The sequence below is a fragment of the Bos mutus genome, chromosome 6 (assembly GCF_027580195.1).
Source record: "Bos mutus isolate GX-2022 chromosome 6, NWIPB_WYAK_1.1, whole genome shotgun sequence".
In the NCBI taxonomy this organism is placed as follows: domain Eukaryota; kingdom Metazoa; phylum Chordata; class Mammalia; order Artiodactyla; family Bovidae; genus Bos; species Bos mutus.
The window spans coordinates 27,031,080-27,057,242 of NC_091622.1; the positions used below are offsets into that span (position 1 = coordinate 27,031,080).

The 26,163-nt window shown below is 39.0% G+C and overlaps 1 protein-coding gene across 1 annotated transcript in view; it reads left to right on the forward strand.

Moving 5' to 3' along the window:
* Positions 1-10,012, forward strand: part of STPG2 (sperm tail PG-rich repeat containing 2) — a 629,653-nt gene extending 619,641 nt beyond the window's left edge. The window contains exons 13-14 of the mRNA XM_070372927.1: positions 4,453-4,603; positions 9,865-10,012. Of these exons, the coding sequence (XP_070229028.1) occupies positions 4,453-4,603; positions 9,865-9,875 (162 nt within the window). The 3' untranslated portion in view covers positions 9,876-10,012. The remainder of the gene's footprint in view (positions 1-4,452; positions 4,604-9,864) is intronic.
* Positions 10,013-26,163: the final 16,151 nt, after the last annotated feature.

The window sequence follows — 26,163 nt, forward strand, 5'->3', positions numbered from 1 at the left end:
CTTGCTGTCCAAGGGACCCTCAAGAGTCTTCTCCAACACTATAGTTCAAAAGAATCAATTCTTCGGCACAAACATTGGTTCACTGTTATTTCCATTTTGTAAATAAGTTCATTTATATCATATTTTTAGATTCCACTTACAAGTAATATATGATATTTGTATTTTTCTGTCTGACTTATTTCACTTAGTATGATAATCTCCATCCATGTTGCTGAAAATGCAAATTTCATTCCTTTTTTATAGCTGAGTAGTATTACATTGTATATATATTCCACATCTTCTTTATCTATTCCTGTGTGGATGGACACTTCAGCTGCTTCTGTATTTTGGCTATTGTAAATAGCATTGCTATGAACATAGCAGAACATGCATGTTTGAAAATTAGTGTTCATTTTCTTCAGATATATATACTCAGGAGTGGAATTGCTAGATCATACAGTAGTTCTAATTTTAGTTTTTTGAACCTCTCTACTGTTCGTCTTAGTGGCTATTCCAATTTACATTCCCACGTATGCTTTCTAGGGTTCCCTTTTCTTCATATCCTGGCCAAATTTTGGCATTTGTAGACTTTTTAATGCTAGCCATTCTGACAGGCATGAGGTGGTATCTTGTTTTGATTTACATTTCTCCGATGATTAACAATGTTGAGCACCTTTTCATGTTCCTGTTAGCTATCTGTGTGTCTTCTATGGAGAAATATCTGTTCAGGTCTTCTGTCCACTTTTTGATTTTTTTTTTTATACTGAGTTATGTGAACTCAGTATATTTTTGAATATTATTTTGAATATTTGTATATTTTGAATATTAATTGCTTGTTGGTTGCATCACTTTCAAATATTTTCTCCCATTTCATAGGTTTTACTTTCATTTTGTTGATAGTTTCTTTTGTTGTGCAAAAACTTTTAAGTTTCATTTGGTCCCACTTGTTCACTTTTGCTTTTGTTTCCTTTACCTTAAGAGACAAATCCAAAAAATATATTGCCATTACTTACGCAAGAATGTTCTGCCTATGTTTTCTTCTAGGAATTTTATAGTATCTCATCTTATATTCAGGTCTTTAATCTATTTTGAGTTTATTTTTTATGTGGTCTTAGAGAGTGTTCTAATTTCATTCTTTTACAGGTAGCTGTCCTGTTTTCCCAGTACCACATATTGAAGAGACTGACTTTTCCTCTGTATATTCTTACTTCCTTTGTCATAGATTGACCATGAGTGCATAGGTTTATTACTGGGCTCTCTGTTCTGTTTAACTGATTGATGTATCTCTTTTTGTGCCAGTATCATACTGTTTTGATTACTATAGCTCTGTAGTATAGCCAGAAGTCAGAGAACTTGATAAATGCAGCTTTTTTTTTTTTCCTTCCAAGATAACTTTGGCTATTTTAGGGTCTTTTGTGGTTCAGAACAAATTTTAGGATTATTCTTTCTATTCTGTGAAAAATGTCAGGGGTATTTTGATAGAGATTGCATTAAATATGTAAACTTCTTTCAGTAGTATAGACATTTTATCAATAATGCCCTGTGCTTAGTTGCTCAGTCGTGTCCAACTCATTCTGACCCCAAGAACAGTAGCCCACCAGGCTCCTCTGTCCATGGGACTTCCCAGGAAGAATACTAGAATGGGTTGCCATTTCCTCCTCCAGGGGATCTTCCAGACCCAGAGATCAAACCTGCATCTCCTATGTCTCCTGCATTGCAGGAGGATTCTTTACCTGCTGAGCCATCAGAGATTATTATTCCAATCCATTTACACAAGATATCTTTCTGTCTCTTTATATCAGAATATTTATTTTTAGTAACTTGATGCAAATGTTCACTTTTTGGGAAGACACTATATAAGTAATAATAATAATACTTGATACATAGTGGTGTTGATGTGCCAGGTTTGATGTGCTTTAAACATTGTAATTAATTTAGTCCTCAAAACAATATTGTCAAATAGGTATTATTTTATCATCTTCATCTAACACATGTCAAAACCAAAGAGTAAGTTAAGTAAGTTGCTTGAAAGTGAAAGTGTTAGTCGCTCAGTCATGTCTGACTCCTTATGACCTCATGGAGTATGGCCTACCAGGCTCCTCTGTCCATGGAATTCTCCAGGCACTGGAGTGTGTTGCCATTCCCTTCTCCAGGGAATCTTCCCAACCCAGGGATTGAACCTGGGTCTCCTGCAGTGCAGGCACATTCTTTATCATCTGAGCCACCAGGGAAGCCCATAAGTTGCTTAAGGACACAAATAAAGCAGATATCAAGGATGGATTGATAGACAGTCCATGCTTTTAACTGCTGAGTTATACTGCTTCTCAAGAACAAAGACTAGTTTACATACTTTAATTCAATTAATATAACCATAAAGTTTGTATAAAGTATATAACATTTTCTCTATTTGAAAAATGAGGAAATCAAGGTTCAAAAAGGGGAAATAACCTTCCAAATGCCACAGATATTACAAGTGTACAAGTCCAAATTTTCACTGAGATCTGTTAAATACCCTTTCTTTATGAAACCAGTTCTAAACCTGTAATTATCTTCCTATCTATCGCATGTAGACAGTGAGAAATGCAGTATTCTCAAAAATCACTTACTTATTAGTTACTCATCCCAATACCCAAATTCTTTGTATACCTAAGTTATACAGTGTTCCTGGCAGGGTCATTTAAAAAAAAAAAAAAAGGATATGTGTTGATAAGGTTATGGTAGAACTGGTACCAGTCACATGAAAGTGAGTTAGTCACTCAGTTGTGTCCAACTTTTTGCAACCCCATGAACTGTAGCTCACCAGGCTCCTCTGTCCATGGAATTCTCCAAGTAATAATACTAGAGTGGGTTGCCATTTCCTTCTTCAGGCGGTCTTCTCCTGACCCAGGGATCAAAACTGGGTCTCCCACATTGCAGGCAGGTTCTTTACTGTCTGAGCCAGCAGGGAAGCCCTACCAGTCCCATCTGAGGTACTCAGTACATATCAGTTGAGTGAAATTCCATAATTTTGTTTATCAGTCATCTCCTTTTAGCAAGAGATTCAGTGGACATTCCTCACAGCAGTTGAAACTTAGACACTAGGGGGTTTATTTGATTTTTAGTTTTTGAGTTGTTTCAAATTTTTGTCTTTCTTAATGTTTTCACTGGAATGTAAATGCTGAATATAAGTAAATGAACTTTTGTTACTGGATGTTTACAGTATGAAAGATAGTTTTGGGCAGATGGTAAGAATTTAGTCAATATTTGATGAAAGGATAAGGTTGAGAGAAGACATCTGAGAAACCAACACCTACTTTCATTGGAAGAAAAATGTGTTTTCAGAATAAAATTATGTGATATTTGTTGTTGTTCAGTCGCTCAGTCATGTCCGACTCTTTGTGACCCCATGGACTGCAGCACACTGGGCTTCCCTGTCCTTGACCACCTCCCAGAGCTTGCTCAAACTCACGTTCATTGAGTCAGTGATGCCATCCAACCATCTCCTCCTCTGTCGTCCCCTTCTCCTCCTGCCTTCAATCTTTCCCAGCATCAGGGTCTTTTCCAATGAGTTGGCTCTTCACATCAGGTGGCCAAAGTATTGGAGCTTCAGCTTCAGCATCAGTCCTTCCAATGAATATTCAGGGTTGATTTCCTTTAGGATTGACTGGTTTGATCGCCTTGCAGTTCAAGGGACTCTCGGGAGTCTTCTCCAACGCAACAGTTTGAAAGCATCAACTCTTTGGCACCCAGCCTTCTTTATGGCCCAACTCTCACTTCCATACATGACTACTGGAAAAATCATAGCTTTGACTAGATGGACCTTTGTTGGCAAAGTAATGTCTCTGCTTTTTAATACACTGTCTAGGTTTGTCATAGCTTTACTTTCAACAAGCAAGTGTCTTTTAATCTCATGGGTGCAGTCCCCATCCACAGTGATTCCGGAGCCCGAGAAAATTAAGTCTGTCAGTTTCCATTGTTTCCCCATCTATATGCCATGAAATGATGGGACTGGATGACATGATCTTAGTTTTTTGAAAGTTGTGTTTTAAGCCAGTTTTATGTGATATTAATATATGCAAAAATCTATGTATTTCTTATTAAAAATGTTTAAGATTTCATCCAAGATTTTGGTCTCTCTCAAATATATATGATTTTTGGCAAAACTATTGAACATACTTTAGTCTACCTCATGACTAGTAACTTTTTTACACTTTAACATACATTTACAGATATTAACCCTAAAAACCTAAATTGTATTCCTAAATTATAATGTAAACCTAAATTATAATCTAAAATTATTATATCCCCAAATTCCTTTTTAGTGTAAGATATTAATAAATGGTGTAGGTATGTTACAAAATTTATTTCCATTAATGAATACATTATTCATTTTTGTAAAATAATACTTTTTTCAAATTATTATGAATAGTGTAATTATTATGTTTATGAATAATATAATTAAGACAGTTTTTTCTTTTGTTTGACTACCCATAGCTCAGTCCATTTTTAAGACATTCTGTTCTGAAAAGAACATTTAATGTCACTCTACCAAATCCTTCCCCGATTAAGATAGAAGATGCTGCACTTATACTACAAAAAAAAACAAACAAAAATGTCCAGGAAGCCAAGCAGGGTCTTCTGAATGGTAAGTATGCTTGCTTGTCCTCACTGAATCATACAGCTGGTACATTTTTACAATCCATAATTTAACTGTCATACAGACTCTCTGGGTGAGACGACTTGTTGTCTTCAAAGCTATATATTTACATCCCGTTTCTAAAGATTGCTTATATTCATGGGCTGAAGGAGTAATTTGGCTTCCCTTGTGGCTCAGATGGTAAAGAGTCCACCTGCCATGCAGGAGACCTGGGTTCAATCCCTGGGTCGGGAAGATCCCCTAGAGGAGGGAATGGCAGTCCACTGCAGTATACTTGCCTGGAGAATCCCATGGACAGAGAAGACTGGTGGGCTACAGTCCATGGGGTCTCATAGACTCAGACACGACTGAGCTACTAACACACACACACACACACACACACACACACACGGAGTAATTAAGAGATTATAGTTGAGTAAAGTCTACATGCTTATAGAAATAAGTGCTAATCTTATAGCTTTATAAGCTATAATCTTTAATAGCTAAAAGTAGAGCTATTATATTTTCAGTTTTATAAAGCATGCTTCTCATTTACCTTTGAAGCCACAATTGAAGTTTCCTTAATGAGGTGAAGGTGGCCAGCTTTATTTGAATTAACTTATCTTTTTTAATACAAAGTAATCTAAAAATTAAGGTCATGCTTAAGTAAGTTATTGTGAGATTACATCTCTTGACATTTATGTTTTGTTGACCAAATTGTACAATCAAGCAAGTTTGCATTTAGACAAATCAGTTCAGCTCAGTTGCTCAGTCCTGTCTGACTCTTTGCGATCCCATGGACTGCAGAATGTCAGGCTTCCCTGTCCATCACCAACTCCTGGAGCTCACTCAAACTCATGTCCATTGAGTCAGTGATGCCATCCAACCATCTCATCCTCTGTCGTTCCCTTCTCCTCCTGCCATCAATCTTTCCCAGCATCAGGGTCTTTTCTAATGAGTCAGTTCTTCACATCAGGTGGCCAACGTATTGGATTTTCCACTATATAATAATGACTGTGACAGTGCTTTTGACTTTGATTTGGGGGAGGGGCTGGGTGTGAACAATTTGATATTATTGTATTCCAGAATTCTTTTTTACGTCAGTATCCATACTGCCAATTAGCATTATATTTCAAGAACTAAGATAATATTAATTGCTGGGGAATTAGATTCTAAGCAGAAAGTTATTTAAGTAATAAAATATACAGTTTAATATATCATTAGATGACTTACTGGTCAGTAGATCTAATTCATATAGATTCATCCAAGTTTATTCCTGCTACATTATAGACCACAGACTATTGCCCATGATGGTAGCCACTAACCATGTGTGAATATTAAGCACGTGAAATGTGGCTATTTCAATATGAAATGAGCTGCAAGTCTGAATGCACACCAGATTTTGAAGACTTAATTTGACAAAAAATATAAAATATCTGATTAAAAATATTTTATATGTTGAAAGAATATTAAGATATATTTTTAAAAATATTACATTATGCTTATTTTAGTGTTTATTTTTACCTGTTTAATATGATCATAGGCTCATGTTAGATTTCTATTGTACAGTGCTGATCTAGAACATCCATATTTAGGAATAATGAAATTCTCAGTAAATTATGTTGAAAAACAAAGTCTGCAATAATGTTTCATTTTCAATTCCATTTCACACATTATACTTCTGCTTCTGTTATATGTTTTGTTATTACTGGGAGCAATAGCCCATTAAATTTACTCATAATCATTATTAGTTATTAATATGCAGTATTTCCTCTAAAATGCAAAGATTTAAAAGCTATTTCATTTAAAACTAGTGCCTTACCATTTATGCTCTAATTGTCATATTTTCAATTCGATATCTATTTTGACCCCAAAGGGGTTGTTCTTATTATCATTTCTTGAGTCATATTCATTTAAATTTACCCTTATCTGTTGCATTGCTCTCCATTCTTTCTTTTCTATGTTTCTCTTTGGGATCATTATTCTTCTATCTGATGAACTCCTTTTAATGTACACATTCATGCAGATTTGCTGTTGATGAGTCATTTCAGTTTTTGTCTGGAAACATTTTTATTTCATCTTTATTTTTGAGGAATATTTTTCCTGGATAAAAGTTGCTGGTTCACACATATTTTCTTTCAGCACTTGAAAGATTTCATTGTATTATCTTCTGCATGCTTTTTATGAAATGTTTTTTCTTTTAATATAGTATGTCTTTTATTTATCTGACTACTTTTACAAATTTTCTTTATGCATTTTAAAAAATGGATTTTAATCTAATACACCTAGGGTTTTTTTTTCACTCCGCTACAATCCTCCTTGGTATTTGCTAAAGTTCTGAATTGTGTGGATTGACGCCCTTTAATCAGTTGTGGGAAATTCTCAGGTATTATCTGTTAAAATATTCCTTTTATCACATTTTATAACCTTCTCTCTCTTCTTATTCTGAAACTAGTTACAGATATTAAATCATTTTACTGTATGTCATGTCTTGGATTTCTTTTCTATATTAGAGACCTTTTTTCTGTCTGTACTTCAGTCTGTATATTTTCTAACAATCTCTCTTCTAGATCGCTAGTCATCTCTTCAATAGTCTAATCTGCAGTTAAACACATCTGTTGCATTCTTAATGTCAATTATATTTTTAATTCTATGATTTCCATTCGGTTATTATTTATAAATTTCAATTATATGGTGAGATTCTTCATCTTACCAACAATTTGTTAAGCATTTTACTCTTCATTAAGCTCATAATACATGAAAGTGAATCCAACTCTGATTCACCTTTGGATCTGCTTATATTGTTTATTTTCTTAGTTCCTGTCTTTTAATTCTATTTCCTGGCATGCCTAATAAGTTTGATCAAGTTTTGGTTATAGCTTGTGAAAAATTATAGAGATAATTTGATTTTTTTTTTTCATATTATCTTCCAAACAGAATATCTTTCTGTTTTCTCTCAGGCACCTTAAATATGGGGCAAATAATTTTTTTTGTAGTGTGAGATTTTGTTTGTTTAGGACTGAGATTCCCATTTTTGTGAAAATTAATCTAATTCTCATCATCCATATTCCTAGGGTTTAACCTTTCTGTGATCCTAAGAGGAATTCAGTAATAATCACTGGAGATCCTCCTCCAGTGTTTTTTCCTCCATCCTGTGAAATTACCAAAGAGTGTATAGCTGCCCAGATCTTTACCTGCGACTTCTGACTTTACTTCTTAGACCTCAACCCTCCAGCAAATAAAATTTAATAATGGCTTGAGGGGGAAAAAATGACAATGCCATACTTTCATCTTCTCTTTTCTTTGAACTTTCGTCCCCTCAAGTCCTGCCATCTCGGACCTGAAGTAAACATTTGTTGCTATAAAACCTAAGAAGCCTAAAATCTCAGCATAGATTTCTGTCTACTTTCAGGCTGTCTTCTTAGCCTTAGGTAAGAGTCCTCCAAGGCAATATAATGCTCGCCTCGGTGTTGTCTCCTCCACACCCTGCTCACCATGTTCCAGGCCCTTAAGACATGCTGCCTCTGTCACTCTCTATTCTCCTGATTTAGATAGAAGCAAAAATAAATTCCCTAATTTTTCTCAGAGACTTGGTTTACATCAAGTGACTCTGCCATACCTAAAATTCTTCCTTTAGTTTGCCAAGTTCTTTGCCTTTTACCACTCAAACAGGTCTTGAAATCGTATGTCTTTGCTGAACATTTATACCTAAAAAGAATATTTCCTAGACATGTAACTATATGCTCATCATCCTACTAAAATTATACATTATTTTTAAGGACCTATATTTCTCAACTTCCTTGTATATTTATTTCCCAGAAGATTATTATTGTCACATTGTAAACTAAAAGAACATGTTAAGGTTATATGTTTAGTTATTTAATTATTTTATACTTGGTGTCACAAAATAAGTTCCTCAAAACTGTTTTCATGTCCCAGATATGCCTGCCTAATCCCAAACCCTTTGTGCAATAAACCTGCAGAAGATAAAGCAGTCTAGTCCTTGTTCAAGATTACCATTACAGATGAACAGAAAGACTTTTCTGTTTAAGTATATCTTTTTGGTTTAAGTATACTCCTACCATTATTACCACCAGAGAACCTCAGGAAAAAAAGACATCAGAGTTGCATTCAGAATTATTCTGCATTTCAGAAAACTTGAGAGTCATTTAGAGGCCCTTTCCTTCAGTTAACTTTCAGGAAAGACAATTGTATTTCATAATTAGAGAGGAGTTTAATGCTTGGGTGAGCCACTACACTAACTCTAAAGAAAAATGAGTGAGTTAACATGTTCATGTATCAGCTCCACACATGTCTGGGTGAAGGGGAAGCAAGCTAGACAATAGTAGAAAATGTTGGATGATTGAAAATTAGGAAAGAATCACCAATTGGATACCAAATAGCAAGGGTCATATCACCAGAACAAAGTCTCTGGACTTCATAGGTTTACCTTGGGTCAAATAACCACATTTTGTTCAATTGTTCCTGGTCATGATGGAAATGAACATAAAATGTTTTTGACATGCACAGCTGAGCGACTTCATTTTCACTTTTCACTTTCATGCACTGGAGAAGGAAATGGCAACCCACTCCAGTGTTCTTGCCTGGAGAATCCCAGGGACGGGGGAGCCTGGTGGGCTGCCGTCTATGGGGTTGCACAGAGTCGGACACGACTGAAGTGACTTAGCAGCAGCAGCAGCACAAAGCCTCATATACATGAAACTTAGTGAAAAAAATGATATATCCTAAGATGAAATGTAGTACAGTTTCTTATGTGCCACAAGTGCATTAGAAAACCAATTATAAAGGATCTTCATTCCCTAAATATTCATCAGTGAATAAATCAGTATATCAAATTACATTTTGAAAGTTGTAGCAGCTTATTTAGTTGCATCTTCTGTTCTATTAGTTGCTATTTCATCTCATTAAATTATTATGATATAACATCTAAACAGGTGCAAGTATAATATGTATTTTAATATATATTTTCAACTGGCCTGAGTCTCCAGCAGAGTCATTAGGACAATACAAAAGCTAGGATTTTGATATGAGAACTACTTGGTATCAGCCATAGTTAGTTAACTTGGTTTACAGGAAGGACCAGGGTGTGGGGTGGAGAGGTGGGGAAGAGAAGGTATTTTGTGATATTTTTGTATCTTTTTAAATTTGAGGTACTGTAACTAGAGGAGTGATCTGAGAGAATATTTTGGCTTAGGTTGAGAAGTACAATAGAGACATCACTTACTGAAACAGCCTTTCTTTTCCCACAGATATATTCTAAAGGTATTTTTAATATAAAGGTAAGCTGACATTCTTTCACAAAGAAGTAATTCCATTTTGATGATGTCATCCATCAGCTGCTCAAAGAAACATAATTGCTCTTCTAACCTCAAGAAATAGAAAAATCTGTTCTTACAGGACATTTAATTTTGTATATTTTCCTCAAAAAATTCCTATTACAAAAGCAATGTGTGTATTTGTTGCATTCTTTCTGAATATATATTACTACTACTTTCGTATAACGGAGAAGGCAATGGCACCCCACTCCAGTACTCTTGCCTCGAGAATCCCATGGACGGAGGAGCCTGGTAGGCTATAGACCATGGGGTCACTAAGAGTCGGACACGACTGAGCGACTTCACTTTCACTTTTCACTTTCATGCGTTGGAGAAGGAAATGGCAACCCACTCCAGTGTTCTTGCCTGGAGAATCCCAGGGACGGGGGAGCCTGGTGGGCTGCCGTCTATGGGGTCGCACAGAGTCGGATACGACTGACACAACTTAGCAGCAGACTTTCGTATAAAATACAATGCTGGATAAATACATCTAATGAAAAGCCTTTCTTCTTTACTGTACAGAATCTCATTCTATGACCAGAAAATGCAATTATTTTCCAAATACTCAGTTCAGTCACTCAGTCATGTCTGGCTCCTTCCAAATACTAGGCATGCTGAAACAAAGTAAATGATGTTCTCATGTGTGTTATCTACTTATTTCCTTATAATACATACATAGAAATATGGAGAATAAAAATCATAAAAGGAATATTCAGTATGCTTTACATTTTGTAAATGTTATGTCCAAACAAGAGAGTAAGGAAAAAGTGACTGAATTGTGGCAACACAATTTAATTTCAGTAGCCAACATATTTGGGGAAGATAAATATTATCTTACAAGCCTTTTGGGGTTAATGCTCTAACGTCATCTTGGAAAGCAATCAGAGATAAGGATTTGGATCAATCCCTCTTAAATTTTTTTTTTTTTTTTTGGTGGGGGGTCTGTTTCTCCCTTGAAATGGCAGAAACCAATACCACATTGTAAAGCAAATATTCTCCAATAAAAAATATTTTATTTGAAAAATGTGGACTTAGGCAGATAACCTAAAATTTAACCTAATTTCAAAAGATTTATGTCTGAAAATCTCTCTATATGTTCTGGTTTAAGAAAATTTTACCTAAAATATATCCACTAGCATACCTAATAGTACTCATCAAAGATTGGAACAATAAAACCCAGAATAAATGGTCTATGAATACTGGTTCTTCCATTGGATTGATGAATTTGGAAAACAGCACAAAGTTGATAATTGAATGGAAACCTTGAGCTCATGTCCTGGCTAGGTAACCCTAAGTGAATTACTTAATCACCTAGTTTTTTATTCTATGGCTGTAAAATAAAGCAGCTGGTGTGCCAGGTCAGTAATTTTCAAACACAGACACTGCTTCACAATTAGTAAATGAGTTGATAAAACAACACAGCTTCCCCATCTAACAACTCCCCAGCTCCTGTGGTCTGTATCCTGGAATGGAGCCCTGGAACCTCTATTGTCCTTTAGGTGTTCATGTGGTGAAGTTAAACTCTAGCTATATAATCTACAAGGTTTCTGTTATCCACATGGTGCTTTTTCAGCACTTATCATGTTATATGTCACGTGAACCACATAAAATATAATTCTGGTGCCAGAAAATTCAGGTGACTAGAGGCATTTGAAGCATTACATATGTCGTGATACCCTTGCATGTACTCTTTTAAGATAAAACTTACAGAATGATTTTTATCGACTGGATTAACTCTATACTTCTATATTACAAGATAAGAAAATTTGTTGATGAAAGAAAAACAGAAAAATGAAAATTTAGAATGTGGGAGAGAGTTACCAGTCACCGCTCTTAAAACAATCCTTACCTCTGTAATCCTAAATTCTTTAAAAGTTTTCTAGACCAGAACTAGCTGGAAAAACAAAACTAGTTGGAAAAGACTCTTACCCACCCTCCAACTAATCCTTTGCAACAATTTCAATTTCACCAAGTTTCTTATTTGTTTTAATTCGTTTTCCTCTGTTTCAGTTGAAAATAGCACTGTCAACATTAGGTTTTGTTGAGGAAACTCATCTCTTATTTGATGATTATAGAGCTTGTTTTGAGGAGGCAGGGTTTTTTGGGGTTTTTTTGTTTGTTTATTTAGGTATTTTAAAAATCATATCTCACCTTTAGAGTTACTGACAAATTTAATCTTTGCTTAATATGTTAATGTTTGGGATATTAAATGTTATTACAAAAGGGATCTTTTGTATACTTCTGTTAGATAGAATAGGAAAAAGGAGTCCAGAATGGTAGGGTAAAAGACAAAGGAGGGAAAAGCCCTGAAAATAGAACAAAGGAAGGTCCAAGGACACAAGTGAGAACCTCAGGTGAAACAAACAGCTCTCCTGGCTAGCCCACTTTACATACGAAAGGCTCAGGGGGAGGGGAAAAAACATGTAAAAAGTGGAGCCAAAACTGAACTGTGGGCTTCTCTTCTCTTCGCTTTGGGGTCAGCCAGCCCTCATCCCTTGAGAATGTATTTTCCTTTGCTTGCCAAATAAAACTGAGCTGTAATACCAATCAGTCCGTCGCTTCAAATTTTTGCTGCAGTGAGACAGAACTGGGGAAATTAAAAACTCCCCTGACATATATGGTGCCATTTCTCAGATTTAACCTGGCTGAAACAACGTTGGCTTGGCCCCCATGAGGCAAAGGCCAGGCACAGCAAAGTGCAGCTTGGCAAAAGGTCCCACAGTGGAAGCTGAATGCGAAGAAAACCTAGCACAGTGGAAATGACAAGAAGTCCAGTGTGCTGGAAACCAGGGCAGCAAACACAAACTTGGCAAAAACTGACGCACCTCAGTCTCAGATTCCAGAAGACCTCCAGCTGGGGTAGGAACTCCTCGCTCCTATGGCTGGAAGGACATATGACTAACAAAATCTTAATTCCTTTACAATCTCTTGTTTCCTCGAACCACCTGTGAGCAGGCGAGTGGCAGTGGGTACAACTGAGGGATCTGGCAGCGGCTACTTAGTAGCTGTTGCCCAAGGAGGTTGAAGTTCTTCTCTTCTTAACCTTCTTTGTGCCAAGGATCAGGCCAAAGAAAACTGTAAGTACAGGTCAGGTATTTAGCAGATTTTCTGGCAGGTTATGAAGGGGATTCCGAGTCATGTTTTTCCCACTGCTTTTTCCTCCTGTCCTTCAGCTCCTCTCTCCCAGGACTTGAACCCGGCCAAAACCCATGGTGCCTGGCTTCAGGGCCTAATGAAGCTCAGGCTGTTGATGTCTCATTGCAAAAATCAGTGAGAGACACAGTAATAGGTAACAGGTGGATTTGTTCGGATTTGGAGAGAGGCACAATCCAAAGAGTGTGGGCCATTACAGAGCAGAGTGCTGTGGCAATGGAATGCGGTATGGGTCATGGAATGCGGTGTGGTTAGTTTTCACTGGCTGGGTGATTTCATATGCTAATGAGTGGGAGGATCATTCCAACAATTGGGGAACCACCTATTCCTTGGTCTTTTGACAGTGCCTTGGAACTGTCCTGACACCTCTGGGTATGTTATTTAGCTTGCAGATTGAGAACCAAGGTTTAGGTGAAATTGACTTGTCTGTCATATTGGACCCAATAGATTTTAATCAGTTTATGTTATGTCTTTGGGCTATGTCATTTTCAAAGGGCTTCCCTGGTAGCTCAGACAGTAAAGCGTCTGCCTACAACATGTGAGACCTGGGTTCGATCCCTGGGTTGGGAAGATTCCTTGGAGAAGGAAATGGCAACCCACTCCAGTATTCATGCCTGGAAAATCCCATGGACCAAGGACCCTGGTGGGCTACAGTCCATGGGGTTGCAAAGAGTCAGACACGACTGAATGACTTCACTACTACTACTATTCTTTCAAAAGTTGTGCCCTCCGCTCTTCCCTCCTGTTTCATGCTCTTTTCCTGAGCCCGGTCCAGGCCCACAATGTTGGCTCTACAATCTTCTGGAGAGACAACCAGAAAATAGCTGGCCCTGTGGAGAGAAATACTGTATAACCCAATCCCTCTAGATATTCAGGTCTTCATCTTCCATGTTTCCTGCAACATGTGCAACAACAGCATCTCTCAGTGAACCTGCTAGGGTGGGTGACAGGCACACAAAGCCTGCTAGAAGTCCATCTGTTGGTGGTATCCCTTCAAGGGCAGTTGGGCTTCTAGGGATAATGTTTGCCACGTTGAGAGTTAGCCCAGTAGGCCATTTGGGCCCAAAACCTTACCACCCTTCTCTTAAAGTTATAAACATATCCCTGGATCAAATCTCCACTCCACTTTTATGGAACATCTGGTTTGTTGCCTCTTATCAATTTGTTTTTAAGCCACTTACTAACTCCTGTAACCAGGACCCTGCCCCATTGTATGCAACATCACTCCACCACACTTTTCATTATTAAAAAACTCCTAATGCCCCAACAGGACCAAATAACCTGTTCCTTTGTCATTACTTCTGTTATTACCTAAAGTGGGTCTATGACAATGAGATGTTTACCACTGGAAAACCCCTTAGATATTCTTAAGGAGGACTAAGGGCAGTGACCGAGAGTGCCAGGCTGTGATGGTACAGGAGCAGCGGAGAGGAGCTACCCCATACCCGAGGGAGGAGCTACCCCACATCCAGGAGCTGCGGCTGCACGACACAGGAGAGCCGAGAGGAGCTACTCCACATTCAAGGTCAGGAGGGGCAGTGGTGAGGAGATACCCTTCATCCAAGTTAAGGAGAGGCGGCTGCACTTTGCTGGAGCAGCTGTGAAGAAATACCCCACATCCAAGGTAAGATAAACCCAAGTAAGATGGTAGGTGTTGAGAGAGGGCATCAGAGGGCAGACATACTGAAATCATAATCACAGAAAACTAGTCAATGTAGTCACATGGACCACAGTCTTGTCTAACTCAATGAAACTAAGCCATGCCATGTGGGGCCACCCAAGATGGGTGGGTCATGGTGGAGAGGTCTGACAGAATGCGGTCCACTGGAGAAGGGAATGGAAAACCACTTCAGTATTCTTGCCTTGAGAACCCCATGAACAGTATGAAAAGGCAAAATGATAGGATACTGAAAGAGAAACTCCCCAGGTCAGTAGGTGCCCGATATGCTACTGGAGATCAGTGGAGAAATAACTCCAGAAAGAATGAAGGGATGGAGCCAAAGCAAAAACAATACCCAGTTGTGGGTGTGACTGGTGATAGAAGCAAGGTCCAATGCTGTAAAGAGCAATATTGCATAGGAACCTGGAATGTTAGGTCCATGAATCAAGGCAAATTGGAAATTGTCAAACAGGAGATGGCAAGAATGAACATCAACATTCTAGGAATCAGTGAACTAAAATGGGTTAGAATGGGAGAATTTAACTCAGATGACCATTATATCTACTACTGTGGGCAAGAATCCCTTAGAAGAAATGGAATAGTCGTCATGGTCAACAAAAGAGTCTGAAATGCAGTACTTGGATGCAATCTCAAAAATGACAGAATGATCTCTGTTCATTTCCAAGGCAAACCATTCAGTATCAGAGTAATCCAAGTCTATGCCCCAACCAGTCATGCTGAAGAAGCTGGAGTTCTATGAAGACGTAGAAGACCTTTTAGAACTAACACCCCAAAAAGATGTCCTTTTCATCATAGGGGACTGGAATGCAAAAGTAGAAAGTCAAGAAACATCTGGAGTAACAGGCAAATTTGGCCTTGGAGTACAGAATTAAGCAGGACAAAGGCTAATAGAGTTTTGCCAAGAGAGTGCACTGGTCATAGCAAACAACCTCTTCCAACAACACAAGAGAAGACGCTACACATGGACATCACCAGATGGTCAACACCGAAATCAGATTGATTATATTCTTTGCAGCCAAAGATGGAGAAGCTCTATACAGTCAGCAAAAACAAGACCAGGAGCTGACTGTGGCTCAGATCATGAACTCCTTATTGCCAAATTCAGACTTAAATTGAAGAAAGTAGGGAAAACCACTAGACTATTCAGGTAAGACTTAAATAAAATCCCCTATGATTATACAGTGGAAGTGAGAAATAGATTTAAGGGACTAGATCTGATAGAGTGCCTGATGAACTATGGATGGAGGTTCGTGACATTGTACAGGAGACAGGGGTCAAGACCATCCCCATGGAAAAGAAATGCAAAAAAGCAAAATGGATGTCTGGGGAGGCCTTACAAATAGCTGTGAAAAAGAAGCAAAAAGCAAAGGAGAAAAGGAAAGATTTAAGCATCTAAATGTAGAGTTCCAAAGAATAGCAAAGAGAGATAAGAAAGCCTTCCTCAATGATCAGTTCAAAGAAATAGAGGAAACAACAGAATGAGAAAGACTAGAGACCTCATAAAGAAAATTAGAGATACCCAGGGAACATTTCATGCAAAGATGGGCTCGATAAAGGGCAGAAATGGTATGGGCCTAACAGAAGCAGAAGATATTAAGAAGTGGCAAGAATACCCAGAACTGTACAAAAAAGATCTTCACGATCAAGATAATCATGATGGTGTCATCAGTCACCTAGAGCCAGACATCCTGGACAGTGAAGTCAAGTGGGCCTTAGAAAGCATCACTATAAACAAAGCTAGTGGAGGTGATGGAATTCCAGTTGAGCTATTCCAAATCCTGAAAGATGATGCTGTGAAAGTACTGTACTCGATATGTCAGCAAATTTGGAAAACTCAGCAGTGGCCACAGGACTGGAAAAGTTGTTTTCATTCCAATCCCAAAGAAAGGCAATGCCAAAGAATGCTCAAACTACTGCATAATTGCACTCATCTCACACGCTAGTAAAGTAATGCTCAAAATTCTCCAAGCCAGGCTTCAGCAGTATGTGAACCGTGAACTTCCTGATGTTCAAGCTGGTTTCAGAAAAGGCAGAGGAACCAAATTGCCAACATCCACTGGATCATGGAAAAAGCAAGAGAGTTCCAGAAAAACATCTATTACTGCTTTATTGACTATGCCAAAGCCTTTGACTGTGTGGATCACAATAAACTGGAAAATTCTGAAAAAGATGGGAATACCAGACCACCTGAGCTGCCTCTTAAGAAACCTGTATGCAGGTCAGGAAGCAACAGTTAGAACTGGACATGGAACAACAGACTGGTTTCAAATAGGAAAAGGAGTATGTCAAGGCTGTATACTGTCACTCTGCTTATTTAACTTCTGTGCAGAGTACATCATGAGAAACACTGGGCTGGATGAAGCACAAGCTGGAATCAAAATTGCCAGCATAAATATCAATAACCTCAGATATGCAGATGACACCACCCTTATGGTAGAAAGTGAAGAGGAACTAAAAAGCCTCTTGATAAAAGTGAAAGAGGAGAGTGAAAAAGTTGGCTTAATGCTCAGCATTCAGAAAATGAAGATCATGGCCTCTGGTACCTTCATTTCATGGGAAATAGATGGCGAAACAGTGGAAACAGTGTCAGACTTTATTTTTCTGGGCTCCAAAATCACTGCAGGTGGTGATTGCAGCCATGAAATTAAAAGATGCTTACTCCTTGGAAGAAAAGTTATGACCAACCTAGATAGCATATTGAAAAGCAGAGACATTACTTTGCCAATAAAGATTCGTCTAGTCAAGGCTATGGTTTTTCCAGTGGTCATGTATGGATGTGAGAGTTGGACTGTGAAGAAAGCTGAGCGCCGAAGAATTGATGCTTTTGATCTGTGCTGTTGGAGAAGACTCTTGAGAGTCCCTTGGACTGCAAGGAGATCCAACTGGTCCATTCTGAAGGAGATCAGTCCTGGGTGTTCTTTTCAAGCAATGATGCTAAAGCTGAAACTCCAGTACTTTGGCTACCTCATGCGAAGAGTTGACTCATTGTAAAAGACCCTGATGCTGGGAGGGATTGGGGGCAGGAGGAGAAGGGGACCACAGAGGATGAGATGGCTGGATGGCATCAATGACTCGATGGACCTGCGTTGAGTGAACTCCGGAAGTTGGTGATGGACAGGGAGGCCTGGCATGCTACAATTCATGGGGTTGCAAGGATTCGGGCATGACTGAGTGACTGAACTGACCTGAAGGGAGGAAAATCAGTGACTTACATTCCATCAGATTAATAAGTGGATAAGGCTTATGGCTTTTTCACCAGGTGTCCCAGTCTGAGGGCACAGGCTTGAATTTCGTTACATCATGATACTTATTCCCATCTGCAGTGGACAAACTGGCAATGAGTGAAGATTACAACCCTTTCATCCTACCCAGCATTGGTCATGCTGGAAACCTTGGAGGTGCCCAACTTCAGTCCAGGTGTTCCAGGAGGTCAACCTACCTCGAGCTGCCTAGAGATCTGGTTCTCAGAAGTTTGTCGTGGCTCAACCTGCCAGTCCAAGGGTCCCAGAAGTTCGACATGCCTTGACCTGCCCAGGGCCCCAATTCTCAGGAGGCTGACCTGCCTTAACCTGCCCAGGGATTCGATCTCCAGGAGGCTGTCATGCATCAGCCTGCCTGGGGATCAGCACCCTGACCCAGGGATACTTGGCTCTCATGTTGCAACAGTAGTGGGTAGGATAAGCTTCAGAAAGATTCACCCCTAAGGAAGTCCACCCATGGAAATAGAAGGAAGCCTATTAGTTGTGGGACTGTGCCTGGTCTCATCAATAACTCAGGAGCCCAATAAGAACCCCATTGCCTTTCTGGAAAGACTAAAAGAGGCCCTCCAAGAGTTTACCAATCTGGACTTAGGCTCTTACAATGGACAGGTGATTTTAATGGACAAATTCCTGTCCCAGTGTGCATCAGACATAGGGATAAAGTTACAACAGCTACAGCAGCAGGACCCTGATGCCTCTTTAGATGAGATGGTTCAGACAGCCACCAATACCTTTTATAATAGAGAAAAGGAGAGGGAGGCCAAGACCCAGAAAAGGGAAAAAAGGAAAGAGAAAAGGCATAAAGCTGTTGGCCACTCTCCAGGGAAGCCCTATGGTAACCGTGAGTCCTTGAAGGACAAGGCACAAGGCAAATGCCTAATCTTAGACAAGCAGGACATTGGGCCAGAGTGTCCAAACCATGACAAGTCTCTGAAAATGGCTTCCTACAATTGCCATCAGCTGGGACATTGGGCAGCACTCTGCCCTGGGGACCAAAGAGCCTCAAGGTCAAGAGCCAAGTCTTCCCACACAATGGTTCAACAGGACTGAAGTGGCCCGCTCCCAGCCAGCCTTCCTGTCACAGATAACCATCATGGGACTGGAGCCAAGGGTGCAACTGGATGTGGCAGGTAGGTCAGAGAATTTCTTGTTTGACAAAGGGACTACCTACTTTGTCCTGACCTCCTTCTCCAGAGCCTTCTCATCCCAAACCTGTACCATTTTGGTTGCTACAGGAAAACAATTACAAAAAGATTCACCTGAGCACTTCTTTGTTGCTGGGATGGACAAATATTTTCCCACCAGTTTCTGGTGGTCCCTGAGCGTCCTCCCAATGCTAACCTCTATGCAGGTCAGGAAGCAACAGTTAGAACTGGACATGGAACAACAGACTGGTTCCAAATAGGAAAAGGAGTACATCAAGGCTGTATATTGTCACCCTGCTTATTAACTTATATGCAGAGTACATCATGAGAAACGCTGGACTGGAAGAAGCACCAGCTGGAATCAAGATTGCCAGGAGAAATATCAATAACCTCAGATATGCAGATGACACCATCCTTATGGCAGAAAGTGAAGAGGAAGTAAAAGCCTCTTGATGAAAGTGCAAGACGAGAGTGAAAAAGTTGGCTTAAAGCTCAACATTCAGAAAACGAAGATCATGGTATCTGGTCCCATCACTTCATGGGAAATAGATGTGGAAACAGTGTCAGACTTTATTTTTTGGGACTCCAAAATCACTGCAGGTGGTGATTGCAGCCATGAAATTAAAAGATGCTTACTCCTTGGAAGGAAAGTAATGACCAACCGAGATAGCATATTAAAAAACAGAGATAATACTTTGCCAACAAAGGTCCGTTGTTGGGGGCCAGAGTGAGGTACTCCGCCCGTGGCAAAGGTCATGAGGAAGGAGGCTCGACATACGCAAAGGCGGGATTGAGCCTCAGGAGTCCCCCTGGAACTCCTTGAGCATCTATCCCCATAACCAGAGCCTGCCTACTTTACTACTTTGTGCTCTCACCTACACCTCTGACTTTATGGGGGGCTGTCCCCCACCACCTCTTTCGGAGAAGGAGTTAACCTAGAGCTCCAGTTAATAAAAACTCCTGGGCGTGACAAGAGTGTTTTAACCTACAAACTCCTCTGAAGGTTCTCTAGCCTGCCTGACAGGCTTGTCTGGCCACATGTGATTGCTCACAGCCTCCCAACCGTGAGAGGCACGAGATGCTTTAAACCTTCTAAAAACAGGTTCCTTAGAAAAGTTAGAAAACTATTAATATAAGTATAATGGGCTGATTAGAAATTGTATTGGTGAAGGGATTTTCATTTGTTGAGCCAATGTTTGTTGCTAAGTCTCCACATCCCCTGCCCTTACACACATTAATATAGAAGAAATAAGTATTAACCTTTGATATAAATCACATTAGACCTTAAGCTAAGTAAATTCTTTCCTTAACTAAAACCCACTATACCCTCACCCTATAGGAATGTAACTTTATTTGAGCGGCGTCTGTTTTAAGAATAATCACCCCTGGAGAAATAAGTGTCCTGGTTGACTGACCGCTGTCACAAGGAGAGGGTCATAAATTGTCAGCGGGCCCCCCTGGCCAGAAGATGATGTAACACCCCTAAGACCTCTGTATACATTTGTATGAAGCACCTGACTTTGATAAAAGTCAGGACTGCTGACCCTGCATGACTTTTGCATAACATCTCAGTGTATAAAAGTAGACCATGGAAAATAAAGAATTGGGATCAGTTTCTCGAAATACTGGTCTCCCCATGTCTCTCTCTCTCTCTCATTCTGGCTGAGTCTCCATCTGGAGCGCGGAACCCACCAAGCTTACTAATTTTGCCTGGGCTTCTAAGATCCGACCAGGGAGGCCTCAGTGTCTCCTCTCCTTCGGGAGAACAGAAGGACGCCTGCGGCCTATGTAAGTGGTGCAAGCTTCTTGTCTTGAAATTTTATTGGTCCCCCGCGTAAACCAAGCTACTCAGCCTCTTTTCTCCACTGAATTTTCCTACCGAGCTATCCTCATTCTATTACTCCTTACATCTCTAATTAATATCTAATTGAAGCTATTGTATCCTGATCCTCGCCGACGCCGTCCCCGCTTCAAACTCCCTGGATCAGCCGAGGCTGAACCCCGGCAGTCCGTCTAGTCAAGGCTATGGTTTTTCCTGTGGTCACGTATGGATGTGAGAGTTGGACTGTGAAGAAAGCTGAGCACTGCAGAATTGATGCTTTTGAACTGTGGTGTTGGAGAAGACTCTTGAGAGTCCCTTGGACTGCAAGGAGATCCAACCAGTCCATCCTAAAGGAGACCAGTCCTGGGTGTTCTTTGGAAAGACTGATGCTAAAGCTGAAACTCCAGTACTTTGGCTACCTCATGCGAAGAGTTGACTCATTGTAAAAGACCCTGATGCTGGGAGGGATTGGGGGCAGGAAGAGAAGGGGACGACAGAGGACGAGATGGCTGGATGGCATCACTGACTCGATGCATATGAGTTTGGGTGAAGTCCGGGAGTTGGTGATGGACAGGGAGGCCTGGTGTGCTGAGATTCATGGGTCTCAAAGAGTCGGACACGACTGAGTGTCTGAACTGAACTGAACCCCTACAGTGTTCATTGCACTGTATGTATGCATGTATATGTATGTGTGTGTGTGTGTGTATATATATATTTAAAACATGACAGGGAAATGCAGATAGGTTGAAGGAAATGTGGCCATTAAAAATAATTTATATATATATGAAACTATATATATATATATATAAAACAACATATATATGGAGACATAATACAGTTTTAAACTAAGTTTTACCTATAAAACTCAAGATTTAAAAGGTTCTCTGATTTGTAAACTTATACTCAGAAATACTGAATATAATATTTATTTATGTAGGTTATGTGTGGTCTTTAATATTACTAATACCTAGAATTCTAATAAATGTCAAACACTAAGAGAATCTTAAGAGTCTTGTCTGTAGGTTTCTCTCTTGTATGTATTTATTGAATTTATAGTAAGCTAACTCTAAATTTTTAAAACTAATTCTTAAAATGATAAGGCATATGTTTCCTTTATGCTCTTTGGAAAGTAAGATACTTACTATAAAAGAAAGGATACAGAGATTTGAAGGACAGTTTTTGAGCCAATGATACTCAGTTGGAGATAAAATTTGAGTGATGGAGATTAATACAATGAAGAATATAATTTTCTGAACAATAAGAAAACCACATAAAAGAAGGTAACATCAAATCATGAGGAGGTACCAATTAATCTTTCACAAGCAGCTTTTATAATGACACAACCAATGATTAAAAAGAAGACTGAAGTCAAGAAAGGAAATTCAGGGCTCATGTCTTCATCAGGGCCCCCTCAGGACTAAATCTCTTCATTATACATCTGGTCTAAAATCATATTTTGCTCTATTAAATAACAAATATTAAATAATAATGGCTATGGTGTCAAGAAAGTTTCATTGCTCATCTTCTGCTTAACATGACAGGGACGTTCAGATTTGTTGAAGGAAATGTGTCCATTAAAAATAATTTAAAAAAATTTAATTGATAATATTTAAAAGGTTATACCTCAGCTATCTAGATAATTCAGATATCCACAATGATATATACTCTGTGGATTATGATTTTATCTTTCTGTGATATAGGTCCTATTCATGAATTGTCTTCAGTTTACCTTGGTGGCTATACATACAATTTTCTCTACAATCAAAGATCTGAAGTAGGATTTAACATTATTCTTAGCAGATGATATCATGAGGGAGGCATAAATTCTTTACTGAAGCTTGTCTCTCTCCCTGTGGCTAAATGTATTAAATCTTACTGTTAAATGATTTGGAAAAAGAGAGACACTATTCCAAAAATACAAATTATCTCATTTTTAATTTAATCTTATAAACTGCTTTGAGGGTGAACAGGGATCTGTGTAACCTATAGGATTATGAAAGGTTTTTGCTGAGCCATGAAAGATACCGGGATTCTTTCTTAGCCTCTGGAGGAGAGGAATTCAATCCTTCAATCTGGGGCCAGTGACAAGGCTTGATCACTCAAGAGTTTTTGTGTAATAAAGTTTTATTAAAGTGTAAAAAAGATAGAAAAAGCTTCTGACATAGACATCAGAAGGGTGCAGAAAGAGTGCCCACCTGCTAGTGTTTAGCCAGATTTTATATAGCTACTAAATGAAGAATTGATGCTTTTGAACTGTGGTGTTGGAGAAGACTCTTGAGAGTCCCTTGGACTGCAAGGAGATCCAACCAGTCCATTCTGAAGGAGATCAGCCCTGGGATTTCTTTGGAAGAACTGATGCTAAAGCTGAAACTCCAGGACTTTGGCCACCTCATGCGAAGAGTTGACTCATTGGAAAAGACTCTGATGCTGGGAGGGATTGGGGGCAGGAGGAGAAGGGGACGACAGAGGATGAGATGGCTGGATGGCATCACTGACTCGATGGACATGAGTCTGAGTGAACTCCGGGAGTTGGTGATGGACAGGGAGGCCTGGTGTGCTGTGATTCATGGGGTCGCAAAGAGTCGGACAAGACTGAGCGACTGAACTAAACTGAACTGAACTGAACAGTCTGGAAATTAAAGGAAGGAAATGTCTCAAAACACAGAGACTGGCTCCAGCCCCTTTACCCGCTACATGAATTTTGAGATAACATTGGCACAAAGTGAATTGTCCCAGGCCATAAAATGATTGACATGAAGAAAGGTGGGTTTCCAAGCAAACAGAGTCACATTAACATAGTTTAAGAGAATATTTTGCATGAGTAAAACATACTGGTTTGTCAAGTCAGTTCTGAGTCTTAGGCTAATGGACTTGAAGACAGAGTCTAGGGTAAATACGTAGTTTTTTAACATAGCTTAAGGAAAACTTTCCATAAGAAAAACGCATTGGTTAGCTCAAGGTTTGAGAAAGGTTAAGTTCAGGTGGAACCAGGTGTCCTAATGGCAACACAGAATTTTAAAAGAAACCTCTTTTTAAATTTGTATACAGAAGGGGAAAATATCTAACATTTGTAGTTTGTTTCCTCCTGCCACTTAAGAGAGAGATAAAAAATGTCTGATACTTGCAGCCTATTTCCTCCGTTTGGAGACCCCTGGCCTTCCTGCCTGTTACCCACTCAATTATATGGAACGTGACATGTAAAACCATCTTCTTAGAGAACAGTTCGTTCTTGCCTAAATTTTTATTCTGGATGGAGGAGCCTGGAAAGCTGCAGTCCATGGGGTCACTGAGGGTCAGACACCACTGAGTGACTTCACTTTCACTTTCAGTTTCATGCATTGGAGAAGGAAATGGTGACCCACTCTAATGTTCTTGCCTGGAGAATCCCAGGGACGGGGGAGCCTGGTGGGAGGCCTTCTATGGAGTCGCACAGAGTCGGACACGACTGAAGTGACTTAGCAGCAGCAGCAGAGACAAGGAAGTTGAATATAGCATTAATCAGAATTTTATGTCAGAATGATAATATATTGTATGCTGTTTGCTAATGGGTCGCAAAACCAATTTTTAAGCAAATAAAAGATTACTTTCCAGATCCTGTACCTGAAGCTGTTCATTCTCAACTAAAGTCATTCAATTAATATTCAAGGATAATTTTTCATGAATGTCAAATGAAACATAAGCTGCTGATCCTGTAACAAGTTAACTACCAATCGTAACTTTAGTGTATTGAATCACTGTTGTACTCAGCAATAAAAATGCTTTAAATTTCCTGTATCAATTGAAAAGTTCTTGTTCTATTATAGTCATTCTCCATGTAACTGGTGGTATAAATTCACAGAATTACAACATTCAAGGACTTTTCACAACTTCCAGCTCTGAGTATAAACCAAATTCTGCAGTAAAGTTTTCAGATTGAAATGTCTTTGTACCCTTGATATTTTTATAAATATGAAATTGTTGTTGTTCAGTTGCCCAGTTGTGTCCAATTCTTTGTGACACATGGACAGCAGCACACCAGGCCTCCCTGTCTTTATCATCTCCCAGAGTTTGCCCAAGTTCACATTCATTGCATCAGTAATTTATTTACATGTAATTATGAAATTACACTGGAGAAGGAAATGGCCACCCACACCAGTATTCTTGCCTGGAGAATCCCATGGATAGAGGAGCCTGGCAGGCTACAGTCCATGGGGTCACAAGAGTCAGACATGACTTAGCAGCTGAAGCACCACCACCATGAAATTACATGTAAATATGAAGTTACAAACTTTTAAAAAGCAAAGTCCTCAACTTATATATCTTCATATCACCCAAAGTGCATAGCAAAAATGTTTTGCATGTAAAGGTTGATTGGTTAATACACATTGATTTACTAAGATAAATTCTGCCCATGCCAGATTGATGATAAAATGAGATGTAAGAAAACAAAGTATGGTTTTTCTCTTTTTGCTCAGGGAAAATATTATAACAATGTTATCAGAAGTATTAAGCCATCTTCAAAATACATATCTTACTAGAATTTGTAACTTACTTGAACATAAGGAAAAAAAATATTTCATATGTATATAGTTGAATTGTGTCCTCCAAAAAGATGTTGATATCTGACTCCCAGCAGCTGTAAATGTGACTTTATTTGGAAATAGGATATTTACTGATATTTAAGTTAAGACAGATTAATCCAATATGACTCTGTCCTTATAAAGGGAAGACTTTTCACTCTGTGTGAATACACATAGAGAGAGCCCCATGTGAAGATAAAACAGAAATCAGAGTGATCCAGCAGAAAATATGAACACTGAAGACTGCCAGAAAGCTACTAGAAGCTAGGAGAGAGGCTTGGAGTAGATTTTCCCACAGAAAGAATCAACACTGCTAACATCTTGATCTCGAACTTTAGCCTGCAGAATCAGGCAAAAAGACTTTGTCTAGGTGACCCAGATTGTGGTGCTTTTTTCTGGCAGCCTTAGTAAGCTAACACAGTATGAATGAATCACAACTTGAAATTTAGATTTAGATACTTAGGTTATGTAAGAATGAATCTAATGTTTAACCTTTCAATTATAGGTTAAAATGTGCTGCTGGAGGCAAAAACAAATATTTGTGATGAAAAGTCAACAGAAATCTATATGCAATATCAGATTTTAATTTTAGGAAATTAAAAAAAAAATTCTG